Source organism: Talpa occidentalis, unplaced genomic scaffold, assembly GCF_014898055.3.
Source record: "Talpa occidentalis isolate TD23 unplaced genomic scaffold, MPIMG_talOcc4v2.1 talOcc4.6, whole genome shotgun sequence".
In the NCBI taxonomy this organism is placed as follows: Eukaryota; Metazoa; Chordata; class Mammalia; order Eulipotyphla; family Talpidae; genus Talpa; species Talpa occidentalis.
The window spans coordinates 92,008,013-92,034,340 of NW_023604972.1; the positions used below are offsets into that span (position 1 = coordinate 92,008,013).

The 26,328-nt window shown below is 37.0% G+C and overlaps 1 protein-coding gene across 2 annotated transcripts in view; it reads left to right on the top strand.

Moving 5' to 3' along the window:
* Nucleotides 1-586: 586 nt before the first annotated feature.
* AGGF1 (angiogenic factor with G-patch and FHA domains 1) overlaps nt 587-26,328 on the top strand; it is a 30,017-nt gene continuing 4,275 nt past the window's right edge. The window contains exons 1-13 of one of the 2 annotated variants that reach the window (XM_037529463.2): nt 587-703; nt 804-1,157; nt 3,425-3,527; nt 4,622-4,824; nt 6,009-6,173; nt 9,694-9,882; nt 12,586-12,916; nt 13,699-13,810; nt 14,861-14,912; nt 19,004-19,105; nt 19,977-20,142; nt 22,582-22,664; nt 24,824-24,951. In XM_037529463.2, coding sequence (XP_037385360.1) covers nt 954-1,157; nt 3,425-3,527; nt 4,622-4,824; nt 6,009-6,173; nt 9,694-9,882; nt 12,586-12,916; nt 13,699-13,810; nt 14,861-14,912; nt 19,004-19,105; nt 19,977-20,142; nt 22,582-22,664; nt 24,824-24,951 — 1,838 coding nt within the window. In that variant the 5' untranslated portion in view covers nt 587-703; nt 804-953. Of the gene's footprint in view, nt 1,158-3,424; nt 3,528-4,621; nt 4,825-6,008; nt 6,174-9,693; nt 9,883-12,585; nt 12,917-13,698; nt 13,811-14,860; nt 14,913-19,003; nt 19,106-19,976; nt 20,143-22,581; nt 22,665-23,955; nt 24,515-24,823; nt 24,952-26,328 lie in introns of those variants that run through there. The other variant, XM_037529464.2, reaches the window with a different exon arrangement.

The window sequence follows — 26,328 nt, forward strand, 5'->3', positions numbered from 1 at the left end:
AAAAAAGATAAACACATGCAATTTGCAGCAACATGGATGGCGCTGGAAGGGATCATGCTCAGCGAAATAAGCCAGAAAGAAAAAGAAAAATACCGGATGGTCTCACTCATAGCAGGAACCTGGAAAACTTAAATAAGGGACCAGGAAAATGAATAACTATAAGAAAGTGAAAATCAAAATCAACAAAAAACTATGAACCAGAGACACTTTTTGGGGGGTGGGGGGGCGGGAGGGGAGGGATTGGGGTCAAAATGGGGGGGTTGCAATTGTATGGGGAATATAAAAATAAAATTTATTATTAAATAAAATAAAATAAACAACAAAAAAAATTTATTAATAAAATTTAAAGAGCACAAAGGGCCAGAAAGTGCATCCTGTGCAAAGTTTGAAAAAAAGTTTTTGAAAGCTGGCAAGAGCAGAAGTCTGAGGGCTTCCCTATTTCTGCAAGCCTTGGAGACCCTTTCCTATCAGCTCTCCACGCGCAGTCCTACCACCCCGCGCCCAGTTCGCAGAAAGTGCGCATGTGCGCCGTGGGGCCCTTGCCGCTTGCCGTCGCGTCCCTTTCCGTCACGGCCCCGCCCACCACCCAGCGCCATCATTTCCGGTTCAGCAGACAAACGGCCCCAGAGTCTCTGGCCCTTCCTTCTCTGGTCCTCGCACTCCAGCAGCGCTCCAGCGGCTGTCTCAGCGGTCGCTGGGGAAGGTAGTTGCTAATAAAGTTTTCCTGTTTCAAAGTCGGTGGGATTGGGCCGAGCCCATCCTCCGTCCTCTCGCCTGACGCCTGCGGTTTCTCTCGGCTACAGCGACAGCTTCGGGTCGTCATGGCTTGGGACCGCCGCGGCCGGGCGAGTATGAGGCCGCCTTTCGCTGCCCGCGCGCTCCCGTGGCTTCTGGTCTCTCCGGAGTCCGCCTCAGCCTGAGCGCAGCCCACGGGCCGCTTCGCGCCAGACCCCATGGCCTCCGAGGCGCCGTCGTCGTCTGTGTCGCCACCCGCCTCCCCCGAGCCTGAGCTGGCCCAGCTGAGGCGGAAGGTGGAGAAGTTGGAACGCGAGCTGCGGAGCTGCAAGCGGCAGGTGCGGGAGATCGAGAAGCTGCTGCATCACACGGAGAGGCTGTACCAGAGCGCCGAGAGCAACAACCAGGAGCTCCGCACCCAGGTGTGCAGTCCGCGTCCAGCCCCTGGCCCCGGCCAGGCTAGGGAGGCGTTTGAAGCCTCTGATTGCTTCCCAAGGACCCCTGGCAGGGACCCAGCACTTCTCTGTAGTGCACTTGAAAGGAAGCAAAGTTCAGTGCGAGGAGATTTTAAGTGTATTTGGGGCAAGCCTTAAGAGTTCGGATTACTCCATTTAGTTAAATGCGGGAGCTGCAGTTAGGGCTGACATGAATAGCACGAAACACGTTAGGTAGGTTTTCTTCATTTTCACTTGGAACATGCCATTGGCAGTCTGCACTTTTATAATATTTTATTCAGGATCACTTTTCGAGTTTGCTGAAGCGCCTGACTTGAACCAGAATTCCATCTATCACTATGTGAACGCATACGGTCTCAGTGGCCCATAAAATGAGAATGTGCTAGTACCCCACAGGATAAATCAAATTAAGCGTGAAAGAATTTTTACAGTTTACAAACTTGAACTGTATACATGTGTAAGGTGGTTATTCTGGGCCTTTATCTTCAGTTTTCTGACAAGGAAGATGTAATTGTCTTTGTTAAAGGTGCCAAGTAGCTAACTTCATTTTCATGAACCACAGTAAGGGCAAATATTTAAGCGGCCATAATTTTATTTTTAAATAGTATATTTTTTTTCCAGTTTGATTTGCTGGGCAGTTGCACACTCTCCTGACTAGTTATTTCCACATAGTTATTAATTTCAATTAAACTGTCGTCTAGTCCTTTGTAATAATGTAACAGTGTTGGTGCATTTCTTGAAACCATGTAAATAGGCTGAATACTAAAATGTCATCCTACTTTATTGCACTTTGCTGTAAAATGATTTATGAAAATAATTGCTGAAAGGCAGTGAGTTGTGTCCTCACTATGACATAGATAATTTGTATTGTTTACTCAACAACTAGTTCTTTTTTTATTTATTTTATTTATTTTTTTTATAGAGGCATGTTTATTTATTTATTTGTTTGTTTTTGTTTATACATGCACTGGGTACAGTCAGAAGCGCGGGAGGGTGAGAGAATTCACCAGAGCCAGAGCTGGGAGCAGAGCAGGCAGAAGGACCGAAGTACACTGCTGAGGGGAGCAGCGGGAGGCAGGAGAGGTCTGCGCGCCATGTGGGACCTTCCTCTGGTGGCTGGGGAGCAGCCGGGGATCGAACCGGCGCCGCAGAGGCTGCCGGCAGGTTCGCAACCCAGCGCTCAACCGCTGCGCCACCGGGGAGGCCCTCAACAACTAGTTCTTGAACCACTTCAATGCATAGGTGAAGACAATGGCTGAGAAACTATAGATATGGTCACAATATTGTGGTGGAAGGATAGCAAACTATGACAGCCTTTTAAAAAACTTTCATAATTTTAAATTGTTAAAGTACTGCTTTTTTAGAGACCCTAAAAATATATATATGCACACACACATATATACAGATATACGTAAATATGTGTACGTGTGTGTATAGTGACTTTGGAGTCGCTATAGAAAATCAAAAGAAAATCTTGAGGGCCTCCCCTAGTGGCGCAGCGGTTGAGCACTGGGCTGCGAAGCTGCCTGCAGCCTCTGCAGCACCGGTTCAATCCCGGCTGCTGGTGGGGGTCCCACATGGTGCGACAGACTTCTCCTCCGGTGCCCGCTGCTCCCCTCAGCAGTGTATTTCGTCAGCCTGCCCTTTCTGTTCCCCGGTCTGGCTCTGGTGAATTCTCTCACCCTCCCGTGCTTCTGACTGTACCCAGTGCTTATATAAATAAATAAATAAATCTTTAAGAAAAAGAAAAAAGAAAATCCTGAGCAACTTATCCAGGTTTCTCAGATGTAAAATGGGAATTAGGACAACTAACCTGTAAAGAGGTTGCAAGACTTAATGGGATATTATCTAAAGTGCCAAATGGTGCCTAGCATGTAGCAGATATTAAATAAATGAGCCAGGACTGGGCAGTAAGTAGTCTAGGGCACATATTTTTTGGGACCCTTATTCTCAGGTACAAACATTATAGTTGCATGAAGCTGAAAGTTAAAGTGCTTCCTCAGTGCCTTGCTTGCTTCACCCTAGTTATAGCCCTGATAGATAAAAGCAGCAGGTATGATTATTTATTTTAAAGATTTATTTTATATTTAGTTTTTCTGAAAAGGAAACTCACTGTTACTAGTACTTTCCTAAAACTTTTAGCATGATAAATAATTCCTGTAATTTTGGAGGATTGTGCTTATATTATAGATTGCTATATGATTTATTTTTCTTAAAATCTTGTTTTCTTTCAGGTGGAAGAACTCAGTAAAATACTCCATTGTGGGAAAAATGAAGATAATAAAAAGTCTGATGTAGAAGTGCAAACAGAGAACCACCCTCCTTGGTCAAGCTCAGGTATTCAGCTTATAATAAAGATAGCTTAATTCAATTACAGTCATAACATACTACTATGGAGCTTTCTTTTTTCTTTTTTTTTTTTTTTTTTACTACTATGGAGCTTTCTTTGTAGTGGACATCAAGCTAAATAATGTTGTATGTTGACTTCCATGTGGTTTGGTTTTTTTCTGAGTATTTTTTTCTTCTGGTGGAAAGGCAGAAATAAATTTTCCTTCTTACACTACATGCTGCCGTTTTCACTGAATAATTTTTCATTTCATGAGCCATCCACTCTAATAGCTGACTGTTCTTGTTCTTGTAACTTGTTTTCTTGTTGATGCATTTCATTTAGCATTGTATTCAGTACGGTCTCTTAGGCACTTGTGGCAGTGGTGGCCCTCCACCATAGCCTCATTGGTGGCATTATATCAAGAGGCAAAGTAGCCAAACAACTGAGCTTTAATAAATAGGGATCACAAGAAAGGTCTTTCCTATTAAGCTTAGCACTGTTTTATTTTTTTTAAGATTTATTTATTTATACAAGAGCTGGGGTACAGCCCAGAGTTGCGGAGGGGGGCTGAGATTCACTAGAGACAGAGTGGGGAGCAGAACAGCCTGATCTAATGAAATACACTGCTGAGTGGAGCAGCCAGCGCAACAGGAGAGATCTTCTGCACCATTTGGGTTAGCTTCCTGGCGGGGCATTGAACTCTGCAGCTACTGCAGCACATAGCTTCGTAGTGCTGAGACTTAACCCCTTGTGCCACCAGGGAGGCCCCTGTATTGTTTTATTCAGTACATAATATAGTGAAATTGCTAAACACAGCAGTGGTATTTATATTACATATCTACGTGTTGTATTGTTTTCTTTTTTACTTTTGCTGTTGAAAGTCCAAATCTACTTACCTCCTTTTTTCTTTTTTCAACTTGACAACTCTAAATATGAATCAAAGATGCATTTTTATGCACCATTCTTTTTAATCTTTTAAAATGTGTACAGTTACAAAAATATGATTTACTTGCAATGTGCATTGTTTTGTGTTCAGTGCCAGTGTTTTGTAATTAAGTCCTCATATTCACTATTCTAATGATACCAATTTATTTCGCTACAGATTATTATTATCAGACATACTATAAAGATGTCAGTCTTCCAAATAAAGTGACTGAACTCTCAGTTCAGCAAGATCAGGATATTGAAGCTTCTGCTTTTAATTATAAAGACCAGTCAGAAATACAAAATGATGCTTACGCTGGTACTAATGTAACGGAAAATGTAAAATGTGGACAAGAGGACCCTTTTTCTTCAAATTCACAGGTATAAAATGCTAAATATGAAACTGTTCATGCCCGAGACTTGTTCTTTGTTATGTAAAAAGTAGACTTCTTCGGTCTATCACAGCATATACAAGGGTTGTAAACATTTGGTATATAATTATTCAGTGAATATTACAAATTTTTTTAAGATATTTATTTATTTATTTATACAAGCACTGGGTACAGTCAGAAACGCGGGAGGGTGAGAGAATTCACCAGAGCCAAAGCGGGGAGCAGAACAGACAGACTGACGAAGTACACTGCTGAGGGGAGCAGTGGGTGGCAGGAGAGGTCTGCGCACCATGTGGGACCCTCACTGGTGGCCGGGGATCGAACCGGTGCTGCAGAGGCTGCGGGCAGCTTTGCAGCCCAGCGCTCAACCGCTGTGCCACCACGGGAGGCCCATATTACAATTTTTAAGAAACAAAAATTAGAACTAGTTTTTATCCTTAATTGTTTTCCTTTTTGTGGGGGCTCCAAAAATTTATGATATACATCAACAAAATTTGTTTTGTACAAAAAAGTAAATTTGTATATTATAACCAAACCAAAAAATTTTAGAAACCTGTTTTTTTAAATGTGTCATATCAAATATCTTCTCACAGTTGAAATTTCTGACTATTTTATAAATTTGTTTGAATTTTATACATTTGTATACAATTTTATACATTTTATACATTTGTATACAATTTTATACATTATACATTTTTATACATTTTTATAAATTTTATACAAATTTTATACATTTATTTGAATCAGGATCTCAGTAAGATTCATGCAGTGCACCTGCTTAATGTATGAATTATCTCACATAATCTAGTTTTCTTCTCCTCTCTTCAAAAAGCTTTTCCCCTTTGAACCTATAATTATTGAAGAATCTAGGTTATTTGTCTATTTAAGATTCTGTATTTTGTGTATTTTTCCTGATGGTAATATGCATTTATTTTTGAGCAATGTTCACCTACTTTTAGTGCCTTCAGAACTGGGTCAGAATTGAATTAACGGACATATTAGTAAATATTCTTTAAAGTGGATCAGATTGTAATCAATAGCCATCACTTTCCATTGCAGAAATAGAAGTCTTATTTAAAATAGCCTTTAAGTTTATTGTTTCAAATTCTGCTGATTTTTTAAATCAATATAAGGATGTTTTTGTCTTATTTGACATGAATGTATCTTACCTAGGAGTCAGCATCTGTGCTAGCAACGGAAGATACATCCTTAGAAGGTTCATCATTAGCTGAAAGCTTGAGAGCTGCAGCAGAAGCTGCTGTATCACAGACTGGATTTAGTTACGATGAAAGTACTGGACTGTATTTTGACCATAGCACTGGCTTCTATTATGATTCTGTAAGTATCTCAAGACTTTTTTTTTTTCAAAGATTTATTTATTTATACCAGAACCGGGGTACAGGACAGATGTGTGGGAGGGTGAGAGGATTCACCAGAGACAGAGCAGGGAACAGAACAGGCACACCGACGAAATACACTGCTGAGGGGAGCAGCGGGCAGCAGGCGAGGTCTGCACGCCATGTGGGACCCTCCTCCAGTGGCCGGGGAGCGGCTGGGGATCGAACCGGCGCTGCAGAGGCTGCGGGCAGCTTCGCAACCCAGCGCTCAACTGCTGCACCACCTGGGAGGCCCTGGGATGAGATTTTAAAAAAATTATTTCAAATACTAATATCTTTATGAATCCATCTGAGACCTCAGAGGGAGTCTCCTTTTTAATTTTCTGTAGCTTGTTTATTATTAGTTAGGAATGATGAGCGTATGCGCCACTTTTGGGCACTATATTTTGCAGTTCTTGAGGGCCAGATCATATGAGATCATCCCCATGATTATTCTAATTGACATTGTGAATTAATACCCAGAGAATTCATGTTTAAACTCTCACTATCAAAGAGGGTAGCTATTACTTATTTGGTTTCTAAGACAGTACAGAGTCTCCAAATATATGACTTTTTTGTTATTTTTTTAAAACAGATTTATTTATTTATTTATACAAGCACTGGGTACAGTCAAGTGCAGGAGGGTGAGAGAATTCACCAGAGCCAGAGCGGGGAGCAAAACAGGCAGACTGACGAAGTACACTGCTGAGGGGAGCACTAGGCACAGCAGGAGAGATCTGCGCGCCGTGTGGGACCCTCACGGGCGGCCGGGGATCAAACCGGAGATGCAGAGGCTGTGGGCAGCTTCGCAACCCAGCCCTCAAACGCTGTGCCACTGGGGAGGCCCGACTTTTTTGTTATTTCTTCCTTTTTTTCCTGTCTTTCCTCCAGACATACATTCTTTTATTTTTTATTAAATATATATATTTTTAGTTATATCTTTTACATAATTACGTATTCCCCGTAAAATTTCCACCACCAATTCACCCTTGAACATACACCGTAGGCCCTTGTGCTCTTATCTCCCTTGTTCTGACCCTTTTCCTCTCCCTCCCTCATAGAATGTTTCTTATTTATGATTGTCTGCTAGCTTTTTTTTTTTTGTTATTTTTTTCGCCCCCGGCTCCTTACTTGGTTCCCCTACATTCCTCCTATAAGTGAAACCATTTAGTATTTTTCTTTTTCCTTCTGTCTTATTTCACTGAGCATGATCCCTTCTAGCACCATACATGTTGCTGTGATTGAGTTTATCTTTTTTTGATTGCTGAATAGTATTCCATTGTGTATGTACACCACATCTTGATACAGTCATCTGTTTTTTGTTTTTTTTTTTAAAAAGATTTATTTATTTATACAAGCACTGGGTACAATCAGAAGCACGGGAGGGCGAGAGAATTCACCAGAGCCAGAGCGGGGAGCAGAGTAGGCAGCAGGACCGAAGTACACTGCTGAGGGGAGCAGCGGGCGACAGGAGAGGTCTGCGCGCCATGTGAGACCCTCCTCTGGTGGCCGGGGAGCAGCCGGGGATGGAACCGGTGCTGCAGAGGCTGCGGGCAGCTTCGCAACCCAGCGCTCAACCGCTGCGCCACCGGGGAGGCCCTCCAGTCATCAGTTTTTGAGGATATGAGTTGTTTCCAAATCTTAGCTATTGTAGTGCTGCAGTAAACATAGGAGTGCAAGTATCTTTTTGAGTTAATGTTTTTGTGTGGTTAATTACATTCTGTATGCTGTGTCTTAGTAATTAGAGACTTCCTTAGAGTACCATTTTCATTGTGCTAGCTTTTATTTTAAATAAGCTTATTCTTATATTTTTGGAAATGTCTATATATGTTGGAATGAAGAACATAACAGACAAAAAGATTTGAGTTATGAAAGTTCTATTTCTAGCACTATCTCAAGTTGTATTTCTGTCACTACATATAAAGATTGGAAAGCTTCCATTTGATGTTTTAGTTAAGGGAAAACTGCAAAATATATTAAAGAAAGTAAATTGCAATATTATCAACAGTTAGAAAAATAAATTATTCTTTTTCAGTAAAGTTTGATCACTTAATCTAAAATAGTATGTTTTCAGATCTGGTCTGCATGGATTTATGTTGTAAATAAAAAAAATATATAAAAGCGTGTGTGTGTGTGTGTGTGTGTGTGTGTGTGTGTGTGTGTATGTGGTTTTTTTTTTTTTTAAGTTGTGGTTCAAGAGTTCTGGCCAGTATTTAATAAATGTAGATGTTATATAACTTTATATTTCTAGTTTTATCCATAATATGCTGAGATCTATTTTTTTTTTAAGATTATTTATGCATTTAAGAGCTGGGGTACAGGCCAGAGATGAGGGAGTGCGAGGATTCACCAGAGACAGAGTAGGGAACAGAACAGGCAGACTGACTGAATACACTGCTGAGGGGAGTAGCGGGCAAGCAGGAGAGGGCTACTTTGCCATGTGGGTTGCTCCCTGGCCGCCGGGGATCAGACTCATGCTGCATAGGCTTCAGATTGCTTCATAGTGCTGTGCTTAACCCCTTGTGCCACCAGGGAAGCCCGAGATCTATTTTTGAATAACTGTTTTACTTGTAAGTCTTATTTAGTTACTTACTATAAAGTTAATTAGTACAAAGGCACTTGTTTATTGGTTTCTTTCTATTGAACCTTATTTTGTGGTATTTGTGAGCTTAACTTTATTTTCAATATTTTCCTCAGGGCTTTTAGTCATGAACATTAAAAGGTAAATATTTGTGGGCCAAGCACGGCACTGTGAAGCTGTCCGCAGCCTCTGCAGCAAAGGTTCGATTCCCAGCTGGCCGGGGAGAAACCCAAATGGCGCGGCGGACCTCTCCTGTCTCGCCCGCTGCTCCCCTCAGCAATGCTTTCAGTCTTTCTGCCTGTCCTGCTACCCACTCTGTCTCTGGTGAATCCTCTCACCCTCCTGCGCCTCTGGCCTATACCCCAGCTATTGTATAAATAAAAAATAAATCTTTAAAAAAAAAAAAAGGCAAATCTTTGTTTTATGACATTGAGAAGAAGGTTTGGGGATTTATAGTACTATACCATTATTGCCTAATCTTAAGGATGATGAGTCTGGAATTGCTTTTATATGCTTAGCTTTTTCTGATGCAATTTCCATGACTTCTAAAAGGTTTCTTACCATTTTTTTTTATTATGGTCTTAAGTTGAATCATATGAAACTACTGCTTCTTTAAGCTAAATATTAGTCAAGTATTGTCAATTTAATTTACTATGACTTAATTTAATATTTAAATGTATTCATTTTTCACATGAGGAAAATTAGAGAAGATATTGAATGGTAAAGTATTTTGGGAAATTGCAAACATTCTTCATTCTGTTACCTAATTCATTATCTTCAGAAAATATTACAATTTTTAAAAGAAACATTTATTGTATTTGATTAGACAACTTCTATTAAGTTTAATTTTCTATTTTATTTCATCTCACATGAATAGAACTTGTTTTCTTATTTTTGAAAGGAAAATCAACTATATTATGATCCTTCCACTGGAATTTATTACTACTGCGATGTAGAAAGTGGTCGCTATCAATTTCATTCTCGAGTAGATTTACAACCTTATCAGACTTGTGGTACAAAGCAAAGCAAAGATAAAAAATTGAAGAAGAAAAGAAAGGATCCAGATTCTTCCACAACACATGAGGACAAGGTAATGTCTTCATAATTTTTAAGCTTTATGTACTGGTGGTACCATAATTAAGCCAAAATATGTGAGAAGCTGAAAATCAGTGACTATATTTCAAACATAACCATTAAGTTAACAAGATACTAGGGCCTCCCCTGTTGGCGCAGTGGTTGAGCGTTGGGCTGCAAGGCAGCCTGCAGCCTCTGCAGCGCTGGTTCATTCCCTGGCCGCCAGTGAGGATCCCACAAAAAAAAAAAAAAAAAAAAAAAAAGATACGATACTAGAATCTCTGAAACAGCATTCAATCGGGCCAAGCATGGGAATGAAAAAGTACAAGGAGGTAAATTTAGGGCAGATAAAATACTCTTGTGTTACATAATTTAGAACATTTAGACTCTCAGTTGATAAGTTGTCAGTGCACAATTCACAATAAAATAAAAAACAATTTGTGAATAGGTGATGAAAGTTCAACTTTCTTGGTCATGCTGAGCAATTTCTTACCTACTAGCAGACATTAAAAAAAAATCCATTGTTGACAAATATACAGTGGGTCCACATTTATTAGGAGTATGAATTGGTATCTTGTTGGAAAACACATGATTAGCTGTACAATAAGCATAAAAATATGTGTATTTTATGGGAAAGTATCATTTCTAGTATTTCTTTTTTTTTACAAATCCAAAGAAAGAAAAATGCCTTTAGGTGCGCTGGGTTGCGAAGCTGCCCGCAGCCTCTGCGGCACAGGTTCGATCCAGAGGAGGGCCCCACATGGCGCGCAGACCTCTCCTGCCGCCCACTGCTCCCCTCAGCAGTGTACTTCGGTCCTTCTGCCTGCTCTGCTCCCCACTCTGGCTCTGGTGAATTCTCTCACCCTCCGGTGCTTCTGACTGTACACAGTGCTTGTATAAATAAATAAATAAATCTTTAAAAAAAAAAAAGTGGTATATAGTTATATGTGTAAGAAGAAGAAAACCAAGAGTTAAGATGCCCCCAAGATATTGGTTAAGAAAACGATAGTACATTTAATTGAAAAAGTATCATGTAGACCTTAACAGAGTTATAAAGACTGGGGGCATTTTAACAGTGCTTATGATACAATGTTAAATTACAGAGGAAGAAGGAAATACAGAGAATGTTCTCAGTGCTCTAGACAGATAAATTTGATGGTTTATAGTCAGACAAGGAGGCTTATTTGTTGTATTCAGTTGTGTAACTGTAGCAAGTATTTGACTCTTGTGAACTTTTGTCTCTTGTTTTTCTCTTCTTTACCAAGAAAAATTGTTTAAAATGTTTAACACTGAAGCTTGCATATGGAATTGGTATTCTGTTGGATTTATTTTTTCTTCTCTAATTTGACTGTGTTTATTTTCACTGACAATACCTAAAAATAGACCATTATTTGATTAAAGTGCCAAAACAGTTCTGTTTGCTTTTAAGACCTGTTTTAATGACTCCTATCTGTCACTTAGTGGTTGAACTGTTTAAAAGGATAAGTTGTGAAAGCTCTTCTCCCTGGTAATGAGAAAAGAATGTATAGGGATCTTCAAATGATTTTTTTTTAAAGATTTATTTATTTATGCATACAAAAACTGGGGTATAGGCCTCTATAGGCCAGAGGTGTGGAGGGTGAGAGCATTCACCAGAGACAGAGTGGGGGGCAGAACAGTCAGATCTACTGAAATACATTTGGATCTTTAAATTTATGCTATAATAGCCAATTATGTATTTTATGTGTTTTGACTGATAATTTTTTAAAAAGATTTATTGATACAAGAACTGGGGTACAGGCCAAAGGCACGGGAAGGTGAGAAAATTCACCAGAGACAGAGCAGGGACCAGAACAGTTAGATTGACTGAAGTACACTTCTGAGGGGAGCAGTGGGCGAGACAGGAGAGGTCTGCTGCACTATGTAGGTATCTCCCTGGCCGTCTGGGAATCGAACCCGCGCTGCAGAGGCTGCGGACAGCTTCACAGCACTGCGCTCAACCCACTACACTACCAGGGAGGTGTTGATTGATAATTGGTTAAAAGTTAAAAATGAGAATTTAGGGTAGATGCTTTTTCTAGACCTGTAGTGTCCTTTAAAATTGCTACTGGCTACGTGTGACTGTTGAGCACTTGAAATACAGCTGGTTCTAATTAAGATGATTTGTAAGTGTAAACTAAACTTGATTTTGAAAACTTAAGTGCAGAAAATATTTCATGCATAGTTGATACTATTTTTTTAGTACTGGGTTAAACTAATAAAATGAATTTCACCTCTTTTTTAGCTTTTTAACTTTTTAATGTGACTACTAGAAAATGTTAAAGAATAAATATGGCTTGCATGATATTTTTATTGAATAACATTACTCTAGGCAATATGTGATAAGGGTCTCAACAGGGACTGTTGGGACAATGAAAATAGATAAGGAAAGCGATTTCAGATAAATTATAAGTATAGTTTATGGCATTTGATAACTGATTCCTTGTGGGTTATTTTATAATAGTGTTATTCTAGGGAATGTCCAAGATCACGTAACGTTTTTTATTTGGATTGTAAGTGGATGATAAAATCATTAACCAAGAAAGGGAATATGAGAGGAAGAATGGGTACAGAAAATAGCTATTGTTTATTTCACTGCACATGTATCTTCACTAATTCATTGAAACACTTAGGATTAAACATTATAAGTTGCTCATATCTAAGATTATTCTCCCCTGTCTCCTTACCTACCCCTTTCCAGGATGTGAATTCAGAAGATCAAAAAGCATCCAGTGTTGAACACATGAACTGCGGTGAGGGAGAAGATTTTGCAAATGTGAAAAAGAAGATCAAAACAGATAGTCATTACAAAAGTAGTCCTCCTAAATTCACTATTCCAGTTACTGGAAAAACTATAGAATCTACTCTTAATGAAAACATCTATAATTCAAATTTGTTTAAAGATGAGAAAATCATAGAGACTGATAGTGAGCCAGAAGAAGGTGAAATTACAGACTCTCAGACTGAAGACAGTTATGATGAAGATACTACCAGTGAAGACAATGTAACTGCAGAAGATACTGAGGATGAAGGTGAGTAAATAACCCTTCTTTAATTTTATATAAATAATACAGTCTAGTCATTGTAAAAGAGCAATACAGTTAAAAATGTTAATAACTCAACGTATCTGCCAAAATGTAAGCTGATTTTTAAAGACTTTTTTTTTTAAAGATTTATTTATTTATGCATACAAGAACTGGGATACAGGCCAGACGTGTGGGGGGTGGGGGTGAGAGAATTCACCAGAGACAGTGGGGAACAGAACAGGCAGAAGGCAGATTGACTAAAGTACACTGATGAGGGGAGCAGTGGGCGAGTCAGGAGAGGTCTGCTGCATCGTGTGGGTTGCTCCCTGGCTGGCTGGGAATCGAACTCATGCTGCAGTGGCTGCAGATAACTTCATGGGTTGCATCTTAACCCTTGCGCCACCAGGGAGGCCCGATTTTATTTATTTATTTATTTATTTATTTATTTATTTATTCATTTTGTTTGTTTGTTTTGTTTATACATGCACTGGGTACAGTCAGAAGCGCGGGAGGGTGAGAGAATTCACCAGAGCCAGAGCGGGGAGCAGAGCAGGCAGAAGGACTGAAGTACACTGCTGAGGGGAGCAGCGGGCGGCAGGAGAGGTCTGTGCGCCATGTGGCCGGGGAGCAGCCGGGGATCGAACCTGCGCCGCAGAGGCTGCGGGCAGCTTCGCAACCCAGCGCTCAACTGCTGCGTCACCAGGGAGGCCCGAGGCCCGATTTTTAAAAACTGTTTTAATGGCATATTGTAAATGAATGAGACTATTTACCCACTTATTTCTTTACAGATGAAGAAAAAATTTGGCCCCCATGTATTAGAGTAATTGTTATTAGATCACCGGTGTTGCAGACAGGATCACTTTTTATCATTACAGCTGTAAACCCTGCTACGATTGGAAGGTAAAAAAAATGTTTGCTTTATGATTTATAATTACAGTGATTTGTACATTTCTTGATTTGTTGTCAGATGTGCAAGGTACTTATTGAAAAGGCAGAAAAGGGCATCCCTCCTGCACTCAAGCTACATGTTGACACTTATCTTTTGTCCCCTGTTTTTGGAAGTCAATTAAAAAAGTCAATGTGACTTCATAGTCCCAAAAAAGGAATTGCCTAGGCAAAGAGACAAAGGAGTTTTTCGTCATTTTCTTACCCTTTGCTCTGCCCTTTTTAGGTCTGTTCATTAAACTAAACCCAGTATTGACTTCCTTCTGTGCTGCTTTTCTTTTATCCCTTTGTAACTTTTAACCAGCTTGGGAGAGAGGTAGGATAATTTCCTTTCTTTTCAATGGGAAAGGTAATTTATCCTTAATTCAGATTCTATAGACTGTCTTAATTTTAAATTCTTGAAGAATACTATTCTACTTTTATTTTTATTTTTTTAATTTATTATTTTTTTTTATGATTTTTATTTTGTACAAGAACTGGGGTACAGGCCAGAGGCCCGGGAAGATGAGAGGATTCACCAGAGACCGAGCGGGGAACAGAACAGGTAGACTGACTGAAATACACTGCTGAGGGGAGCAGCAGGTGAGACAGGAGAGGTCTGCTGCACCATTTGGGTATCTCCCTGGCCGGCTGGGAATTGAACTGGCCCTGCAGAGGCTGCAGACAGCTTCACAGCACTATGCTCAACCCACTGCACCAACAGGGAGGCCCGCTATTCTTCTTTTACATCTAAGTTAAAAGATCTGAATAGTGATTGATGTTAGTACCAAAGTTATTTTATGCCTACTGGTGGTTTATTAGCCTGAGGTAGATGTACCAGAGAATAAAAGTAATTTTGAAACTTTGTTTCAGACAGGAAATTTAGAGTAAGATTAAGGAAACTGGACTTGCTGTGATAGAGACTTGCATTTTAACATAATCTTTTTAAAAATTTCTTTCCATATCAGTGTAAGTACTCATATATACTTCAAAAATTGTTAAAAAACATTTTACTTAAATCTACAGAGAAAAAGATATGGAGCATACTCTCCGAATCCCTGAAGTTGGTGTCAGTAAGGTAAGCTTTTTGATTTTCAGACTTAGTCTCCTTGATATAATTTTATAGATCAGTATGGTGGAAAGCCTCCTTTATTCCAATTTAATAGAAACGTTGATAGTAAGTATAGTAATGACAATGACAAACAATATGAATTTGTTTATTCCAATGCTTGTGGATAAAAATTCTTTATCACAGTTTGCATAAACTAGCTATTTAATAAATATTTATTGAGTGAAATAAATATATTAGGTATTGTAACAGTTCAAAAATGAATCAGGCCTGGGTTCAAGCCACTCTAATAGATGAATGGTTGCTTTGAGTCCAAATATTTTACAACCCTATAGCAATCTATTTTCTGCCACCCAATGGTTTCCTTTGCAGCTTTCCTCTTTGAATATCTTTTTCAGGAAAAAGAGCAATTGAGTTTTTAAAACAAACAGTATGATCAAAGTTACAACTGAAGTTATAGAAGAACCATAAAGTTTAGCTACTGAGACTATATATTTTTTATTAATTTTATTTACCATATTTTCTGTTCTCTCTCCACCATAGTTGTTACCTTTTTATTTATTTATTTTAGATCTTTTATCATCCCCATTTTACTTTGTATTCATTCAAAGCGGAGGAAATCCTCATAATTTTAACTCTGACCAAATTATCTTGCTTTTTTACTTTCCTATGAACTTTGATTCTCCTGCTTCCAAAGAAGACTCAGACTGTAACTTAAGTAATAAAGAAGACCTCCACCCCCCAGTCTAAAATTTAGACAGTTACCGGGTGCCATTTCTGCTTCTTTCTTTTTAAACTTATATGTTCAATGGTGGAGTAGATAATGAATTAAGTATATTAAATCAGTTTGTTATATCTCATATATATTCAGATAGAAGTAGAAGAAAAAAAATCCCATATCATGTAATATTAGGGGGAAAAAACAATCACTGAATAGAAGACATTCTAAGTTTTAAAAAAAATGGAGGGTCTCCCCTGGTTGTGCAGTGGTTGAGCGCTGGGCTGCGAGGCTGCCCGCAGCCTCTGCAGCGCCGGTTTGTTCTCCGGCCACCAGCGAGGGTCCCACAAAAAAAAAAAAAAAAAAAAAAGGAAAAAAACTAGGGCAAGAAAATTTTGAATACTTTTAACTTTGAAGCCCTTTATATGTTGAGACAAATTAAAAGACAGACTTAGGACAGTTAGTCAAATATGACAAAATATATGTCCCTTATATTTTAAAAACTCATGCAAATTCATTTCATGAGTTTCACTGGTTTGAAATGTGATAAAAATGGGAATCATATATTAAGGATATAAATAAATAATTCATAATAAAGGAAACACCATGGTTAATATATAAAAACCAGCTTTCCTAGTAATTTAAGAAATACAAGTAAAGCAAAGTGTTAGTTTTCATTAATCATTTATTATCAACTTCATTTGGGAACATAATTTATAACAAATCTTTGAATAAGTAATGTTTAATAAATAAAAGGAAAGGTTAGCCTCAGTAGTAATTTGGGAAGTGCGAGTTAAAATCACAATAATGCAATTTAATTCCATATCTATTGAGCTTGCAAATATTAAAAATTCTGGCAATATCAAGTGTTATTTAAAGATAGAAAAACAAAAATTCTTAGTGAGTGTTGTGGAATCTAAATTGGTACAGCCACTTTGAGAGATGATATGGCGTTATCTATAAAGTATAAGATTTGCAAATACCATAGCTTAGCAATTTTATTCTTCAGTATGTACCTTAGAGAAACACCTGCATTATTTTCAGGAAGGTTGCATGTACAAGAATCTACATAACAACATTTTAATAGGTAGGAAAACCTGGGAAGAAGCCTGATGTCTATCATCAGAAGATGTAGTATAGACATATAGTGGATTGCCGTTCAGCAAAATGGTACAGCTGTGCATAATTAGCTGGGCATACCTTAACAATACAGGGTTAAGCCAAAGAAGACACATAGAAAGAACATAAATAGTACCATATATTTATCAAAATTTGCCAAACTATGTTTAAGTACCTGTGAATTTCCTGTGTACACTATATTGCAATAAAAATTAATAATATATGATTCACATTTTTATCACATTCCAAACCAGGCAAAATAAACTTACATATTTGTTATGGATACATACATATGTGGTAGTAGTATAAAGCGATTCACTGTGATTGAATAAGCATCAAACCTCTGAAAGGATCCATCAACTGGATCAGAGTGAGGTCCCCATTGGTAGATGATTTAAGGCAAATGTGGCAAAATTTATTAAAACTAGGTCATGGGTAGACAAATTCACTGTATTTTGTATGTTTGAAATATTTTTATTAATTTTATGATTTTTTCTAAAAGCAGTGTTACTGAGCTACAGTGTCCTTACCATGTATACTTTATCCATTGAAAGTACAAAATTCAAATATTTTTAAGTATTCAGAGAGTTAATTTTGAAACATTTCATCAAAATAATGCCATATTCATTAGAAGTCACTTCTCATTTCATTAGAAGTCACTTCTCATTTCCTCTCAGTCCTCATAGGCGTAGGCAGCTGTCAGTCTACTGTTTCTTTAAATTTGCCTATTCTGCATATTTCATAAAAGTAAAATCATGTGATATATAGTCTTTTGTAATGAACTTTTTCACTTAACATGGCCTCTAGGATTCATCCTTATTGTAACATGTGTCAGTACTTCATTTCTTTTTACTGCCCAGTAATAATATTTCCTTGTGTGCATATGCCATATTTTGTTCAGCTAATGTGTTACCTGACATTCATTTAAATTTTTTCCACTTTGAGGTTGTTAATACTGTTATGAACTTTTGTGTACAAGTTTTTGTTTGAATGTGTGCTTTCATTTCCCTTGACATATTTCTAGGGCTGCTGGGTTATATGGTAACTCTCTCTCTTTAACCTTTTGGGGAACCAAACTATGCCATTTTACATTACCATCAACAGTATATTGTTTGAAATTTTAAATCAAATGTCTCTGCAGCTCTTTCTCCAGTTAAATAGACATGTATTGAGTACATGACCAATATATGTATGTAACACTATATTGTGTGCCAAGTGGTAAAGAAAAGTGAGCTAAGACAGTGACATTGACATTGCACTAATTTCACATAAGTGTTACATAAGCAAAGTACTGTGGAACAAGGAGGGCATCGCTAATCTTAAGTGTTGAAAATGTGGAAAGCTCTGAGAAGTTGCGTGTTTCACCATTTCTATTAAGAACTCTTAATGATATAGAAAAATACTTTGAACAAATTTCAAATTATATATAGTATAGTCTCAACTGCATTAAAAACGTAGAGGGCCTCCCCTGGTGGCGCAGTCGGTTGAGCGCAGTGCTGTGAAGCTGTCCGCAGCCTCTGCAGCATGGGTTCGATCCTGGCCTGGCTGGCCAGCGAGAATTTCACATGGTGCGACAGACCTCTCCTGTCTCGCCCACTGATCCCCTCAGCAGTGTATTTCAGTAGATCTGCCTGTTCTGCTCCCCACTCTGTCTCTGGTGAATCCCTCACCCTCCCGTGCATCTGGCATGTACCCCAGTTCTTGTATGCATAAATAAATAAATCATTAAAAGAAAAAAGAAAGGTAGGATACACACTAAATCATTAATGGTAGTTATGAATGCAATTATAAATAATCTTTTTTTCCCGTAGCCTCTATATTTCTTTTTATTTTATTTTTTTTAAAGATTGATTTATTTATACAAGCAGTGGGTACAGTCAGAAGCACAGGAGGGTGAGAGAATTCACCAGAGCCAGGGTGGAGAGCAGAACAGGCAGAGTGACGAAATACACTGCTGAAGGGAGCAGCGGGCGGCAGGAGAAGTCTGCGTGCCAAGTGGGACCCTTGCTCGGCAGCTGGGGATCGAACCGGTGCTGCAGAGGCTGTGGGCAGCTTCGCAACCCAGCGCTCAACTGCTGTGTCACCAGGAAGGCCCGCCTCTATATTTCTACCAGAAGTATTTAATACTACTATATTCAGGAAAGAGTATTAAAACTAATAAAAGTTGTCAGATTAAAATCTGCATCCTTACATAGGAAATTGTTATCAATGGGTTTTAAAAAATGTATAATACTTTGCAATTATTTGATCACCTTTTTTTTAGTTTCATGCAGAAATTTATTTTGACCACGACCTACAAAGTTATGTCCTTGTGGATCAAGGCAGTCAAAATGGTACCATTGTTAATGGAAAACAAATTCTTCAGGTGAGTGTGTGTGTGTGTGTGTGCGCGCGCGCGTGCACGCAAATTAATTGGACATTATTTTAAAAAGCTGAACTGAAATATTTTGTTCATAAAGGACATGTTTATTATATTGATTATTTGGTTCAGATCAGTGTTATTGAAGCCCAGATGTGTTATTTGGAAGACAGTTCCAAGAAAGGCTGGAAATCCTCATTTCAGTGGAGCTTCACTGTTGAGTTTTGACTTCTAATTGTGTGTCTATACCTTATTTTGAGCACTAAATGCATTTAAAAGCTAATCAGAGTGAACATATTTATAGCAACTTCTGTGTTTTCAAAATTATTTTAATGGAAATTTGCTCCTTGAAGGCAGGAGCTATGTCTAATGTCTATCCAGTTGACTCTTCTATTCCCAATATGTAGAAAAATACTTGACATATAATAAGAAAATATATGGAAGGGAGGCCTTATTTTTAGACTGTGACAATAAAAAAGTGAAATGAAACTGAACTATCAAGAGAAAAGATGGAAAAAGGGAAATATGATGCACTCATCCACTTCTCAACAGTCCATCTTTTTACTATGATTATTTTAATACTAGATGTTATGAAGTTTGTGTTGCATGTTACCATGATAAAATTGGGCATGGAGGATATGCAAATTATGTGTTTTGATAATATAAAAGTTAGAAGTTGTTCAGTTCAGCTAGCTGCTGCTTCACTAGTAGAACATTATGAATTATTCATCAAATTGTAGAAATGAATGCATGTATGTGCCTATGTGTGTCTTACCGAGAACCATTTTATGTATATTTTTTTTAATTATCAGTTATTACTTATAGTAGCAGTCTATAACTGTCTTGGATTTCTATTTTGTAATTTTTTTTCCTTTAGCCAAAAACTAAATGTGACCCTTATGTACTTGAGCATGGAGATGAAGTGAAAATAGGAGAGACTGTGTTATCCTTTCACATTCACCCTGGCAGTGATACCTGTGATGGTTGTGAACCAGGACAGGTTAGAGCTCACCTTCGCCTTGATAAAAAGGATGAATCTTTTGGTATGTGAGACATATTGTTGTTTGTGGACATAACTTTTCTCTCCAATTCACTGAGTGTTCTAAAAAAGTATCAGCTATCAGCTTCATGTGTAATTAATAAAACAGTGTTTTGAGATACATTTACGGTTCAGTGAGTATTATAAAAAGAATCTAAGAAATGACATGTATTTGAAGTTTGAGATCTAGGTTATTAGATTATGACTGAGTTGCTTTTTCTATTAGCTATTGGTTCTTATAGTATTGTTTATTTTTTGATCAGGTAAGATACTCACTAGCTCTGTTTATGAACTAATCAAGTTTAGTAGGCTTTTGAAGCAACACTATAATGGTGGGTAAATGTTCCTTAAAAGAGTATTTGTAATTAACTTAAAAGTGCCAAATAATGGATATTTGGATAAAGAAGTTATCGCTATACACAGTGGAATACTACTCAGCCATGAAAAATATGAATTCTTGCCATTTGTGACAAAATGAATGGCCCTTGAGAGGATTATGTCAAGTGAAATAAGAAGGAGAAAGACAAATTCCATATGATTGTACTCATTTGTGGCACGTAAAGAAACATAGTAAATAAACAAACAAAACAAGAAACAGCAAGTGAACAAATGAACAGACAATAGAATGGTGGTTACCAGATGGGAAGGGGCAGGCTGGTGATGGGTAACAGATACAGGGGGTTGATTGATTGGTGGGTAAATGATAATTGTGCGTTTATTTGGTGATTTGTCATGGTGTAATATATGTATAATATGTGCTAAGATGAGAAACTATACAACTGACATACACTGTTGTCATCCATCATTAATTCAATAAAAAAATCAACGAAAGAATAATTATGACAACTATAATGAAGATTGGTTTTCTTCTAATAGCTATTTACTGATAAAAAAAAGTCATCTAGTTAAACATTGTCATAATATTAACATTAAAAAATGGTAGGCTAAGGTATTAAGAGTTATTGTTAATGTGTTTGCTGTCTTGTAGTTTATATTGATATATTATTTGTAATGTACCATTATTTTCTGTAATAACATTGTAGATTGTTACCTTGCTTTCAACCTACCCAGATTAGTATTCTTAAAATTTAAGTAGATAATTTGAACTAGTAAGAAGTAATTTTTTTCATTTTAGTTTTTCACCCAAATACCAATTACACACTTTCTTTTTTTTTTTTTTAATTTTATAGAGGCATGTTTATTTATTTATGTATTTATTTATTTGCTTGTTTTGTTTATACATGCACTGGGTACAGTCAGAAGCGCGGGAGGGTGAGAGAATTCACTGGAGCCAGAGCGGGGAGCAGAGCAGGCAGAAGGACCGAAGTACACTGTTGAGGGGAGCAGCGGGCCGCAGGAGAGGTCTGCGCGCCATGTGGGACCCTCCTCTGGTGGCTGGGGAGCAGCCGGGGATCGAACCGGTGCCGCAGAGGCTGCGGGCAGGTTCGCAAACCAGCGCTCAACCGCTGCGCCACCGGGGAGGCCCTACACACTTTCATTATATATATATTTTGTTTTCTGATACTAGATATTGAAAATGAGTTTGCTATGTTACGTAATAACATGAATCTTGGGTTCTGTGATTTTTCTTTGGCACATGCCTGTGTTCCTGGAACACAGTTTATTTCTGCACTTAAAATGATCATGTTGAGAATTTAAATATTCACTCTTTTGGTATTTATAATGCAATATCCCTGATCTTTGGGGTGTGGTAGATTCCAAGTAAATTTAGTTACCAAAAATGCTGAGAGGACATCATCACAATCAAGAAACTTTCATATTAATGTTTAATTGAACTCTTGGTTAATCTTCAGATTAGTAAAAATACTTTTTTTGTATTATTAAATTGCAGTATAAAATTTTTGCTTTTCTGTAGTTTATTTTTACTCACCACCATTCATTGCATTCCTTAACTCTTCTCCCTCTCCTCTTACTCTGCCTCAGAACCTTACTTCATTTATTACTATCTGCTAGTTTTTGTAAGTGTTTGACTTTGTTGAATCAGGTGCTGTGTAAATATTCAATATTTGTCTTTGTCATTTTGACTTGTTATACTACTCATAATTTCCTTGAACCCCTTTCATTTTGCTATAAATGGCAGCATTCATCTGTCCTTATGACTGAATAGTATTCCATATTGTGTATACATCACACCTTCTTAATCCAGGCTTCTTTCCATGGGCATTTAGGTTGCTTCTATTTCCCAGCTATTAGAGATGGTATTGCAATAAACATTGGAGAGTGTGTAGCTTTTTAAGTTGCTGTTTCATGTTATTTGGCTTGATGCCCAAGAATGAGAAGACTGGGTCATATGGTATTGCCTTTTAAATTTTTTTAGGTAAATTCAGATTACTTTCCATAATGGCTGCACGTTTTACACAATCTAATATCTAATAGATTGTATGGATTTATTTTTAAAATCATACTCACCTTTTTCTTTTAGTTGGCCCAACACTGAGTAAGGAGGAAAAAGAATTGGAGAGAAGAAAAGAACTAAAGAAAATACGAGTGAAATATGGTTTGCAGGTAAGGACTTAAATATTGTTACATGTGTTAAACAGTACATAATGGTTTTCGGTAAAAATGCCTTTAAATGTACACAGTTTATATATACATATAAGAGAACTATTTAGAATGTTTTTGATATTATGTATGTAATTACATACACATGTAATTTCTATTCTTTACTTTTTATCTCAGTTGTTGAGGTTGGAATAGAAAAATGGCTATTCAGCCATTTCTGTTTTTTTAAAAGTTGCATTAAAATGATACTATTGGGGGCCTCCCTGGTGGTGCAGTGGATTAAGTCTCAGCACTATGAAGCTATTGGCAGCCACTGCAGCACAAGTTCAATCCCTGGCCAGGGAGCTGATCCTCATGGCACAGCAGACCTCTTCTATCTTGCCCGCTACTTACTTCAGCAGTGTATTCCAGTAGATCCACCTGTTCTGCTCCCCCACTCTGTCTTTGGTGAATCTTCTCTCTGCTCCCTCTCACCCCCCCCACCTCTGGCCTATACCCCATTGTTCATAAATAAATGAAAATAAATTATTTTAAATAAAATGAAGACTAGTAAACAGGCATTCATAGCAGCTTTTTCCCCCTCATATTCAAAAACTGGAAAACAATTGTGTCTGTCGTGAATGGATGAGGAAGCTGTGATCTGTCTGTATAGTCAGTACTGTTTAGCCATACAAAATGCATGAGCTATTAATACTGGACACAGGAGGGGAAGGATGCGCAGGGAAGGTCTGCGGAGACAGATTACAAAGAAGGATGATATATTTATTATTCTTGATTGTCATGGTTTCATGCCATCAAATAGATAACTCTCATGAGTATCTAATTGCATACTTTGTGTAACTTATTGTGTGTTAATTAAACCTCAGTAAGGCTACTAAAAATGTTACCATTTAATCCTATAAATTGACCAGAAAAGTAATTAATAACTTCTGAGTTAAGGATTAATTGGCTGCTAAATGACAAAACTAGATAGAATCTGTATCTGAAGTGTATTTGGTGCTTTTTACATTTCATGAAGATATATAAAGATGCTACAAAATAACATTTTTATGCAAAAGTTTATTTTTTGTTGTTACTATTGTACTGAAAGCAACCATAATAGAAAAAAATGGCCTACTTTGAGAGCAAAATAAAACATAAGGAGGGAATAGAAAGTTTTTTTCTTAAAACTTTTAAATTCTGTATCATTTTCTGGGGGAAAAACCCACATGAGTTGGTGGTTCTGTATCTTTCTTCTCTGTTTAAAACAAAATTAAGTAAAAACATCTGTGGTACTTTTCTTGAATTGCTCTAGCAGTCCCTAGCATCTCTGTGGATGAATATCGTACTTTTTAAATAAAGATCAGCAAGTACTAACAAGGGGAAGAGAAGCTTTCTCTGAAGACCCACGCTGAATTGACTACCTCTTCTCTCTGCAACTGCCACATCTTGTGTATACTTTTATTGTTGAAGCAGTCATACTGTAACATGCTAAAGATTATGTGTGTCTGCCCTCTAAGATTACAAATTTCTTTGCATTCTGTCACCTGGTGTGGATACAGTAGTACTTGTGTATACAGTATATACTGTATATAGTTATGTATATAGTGGTACTTGTTGAGTGACTGATTAATCATGTGGAGATGTATTGATGCCAGAAATTTTCTTATTGCCAGAGTAAAAGAGTGTTTGCTTTTTATTCATTCTTAAAAGACTTTTTACATTTTTCACTTCTAAGGAACAGTGTCAGAGTATTTTCGGTCCTGTGGAGTGTTCAGTTCCTTAGAGAAAAAGAGTAATAGATTTTCTTCTAATCCCAGTGGTTCTGATATTTCTTTCAATACTGAAAGTTCATTTGAGAATGAGTATACAGCATTAAATCAAAAAATATTTTTATCATACTATCTTATGATTACCTTTTATAACTTACATGTGATTTATATTATGTTTTATATACAATTTATGTTGTAGTACAGTGTGAAATAATATCAACATTTAAAAGTGGGTAGAATTAAAATAGCATATTCAATAATATAATTATCTTAATTTCCTATGGCTTGTTTTAATTCATTGTTTAATAGAGACTAAATTGAACCATATTTGCTAAGTAAGGCAGATATACAGACATTACATTTTTATTTATCAGCTTTGTTTTCCTCAATGAATATTTCATGTTTATAAAGAATACAGACTATGAAGATGAAAAGGCACTGAAGAATCCAAAATATAAAGATAGAGCTGGAAAACGTAGGGAGCAGATTGGAAGTGAAGGAATTTTCCAAAGAGATGATGCTCCAGCATCTGTTCATTCGTAAGTATTAAATTTTAATTGCTTAGAACATTCTTCATATATAATCACATTCATAGAGTAATCTGACTTATAGGGCTGAATATTCTGATAGGTTTCCTTGAAAGAAATGATTCAGAAAAAGTTAGAATACATTATTTCTTTTTATACTTTTTTTTTCATACTTTCCTTTTAATAGCATTCTACTCCTTAGAAAATTGCTAAATATGTGAGAGTATACATACTTGGAACACATGTATATATGCATAGCTAACATTTAGTCACCAGCCGAGTGAGCATACTTTCATATACTATCAATAGCTATCTGAAAGCCTGGCCAGTAAAAATTGGTATGGACAAGTATTTTGTGAGTTTATTTTAGTACACAACTGCTAAAATACTGTTTAACTTAGTTTTCTCTTGGTAAAGTACCTATGATAAATATGAAAATGTTATTTTGAGACCTACAATGTGACCATATTTTTACAATTGGCCTATTGGCTACATTTTTTTCTTGGAATATAAATTCTACATTTAATTAAAGTTTAAATTTTCATATGAAGCTGACAACTAATTATAAATTTTTGATTAAATGTATTTTACTGATTCTAAGACATAATATATGGATATAATTTTTTAAAAGATACATGGTAGCAGTTTTTGCATAATGGCACATCACATAAAGGTGCTTCTTGTAAATTGTTGGAGTCAGGTATAGTACATATTAGATATTTAATATATAATATGGTACTATATAGTAAATAGACTAAGCAATATGACAAATATTTTTAGAAGTTTAATATTTTTTAAATAATTGCTGGAGAATATGAATATTGCATTGGAGTTAAAGACAAAAGTGATATGATACTGGTCTGACATTCTTTTTGTTTTTTTAATTTATTTTTTAAAGATTTATTTATGTATACAAGAACTGGGGTATAGGCCAGAGGTGCAGGGGATGAGAGGATTCACCAGAGACAGAGTGGGGAGCAGAACAGGTGGATCTACTGAAATACACTGCTGAGGGGAGTAGCAGGTGAGACAAGAGAGGTCCGCTGCACCATGTGGGTTAGCTCCCTGGCCAGGAATTGAATATATGCTGCAGTGGCTGGCCATAGCTTGATAGTGCTGAGATTTTGATCCCTGAACCACACGGAGGCCATGGTCGGTTTTTTTAATTGTAAAGCTAATTTAACATTTAAAAATATATACAAAAACTAAATTTTGTTGTATGTCATATATACCTAAAAAACTGATATGTCAGTTATATCTAAAAAAATGTTTTGTAGAACTGTAAAGACTATGTGATAGAACAAAATTAAAATTCCCTTAAGCAGAATATAAATCAGAGAGTAAAATGTAAATAGTCAGATTTTATTTCATTTTAACGTTTTTAATGTA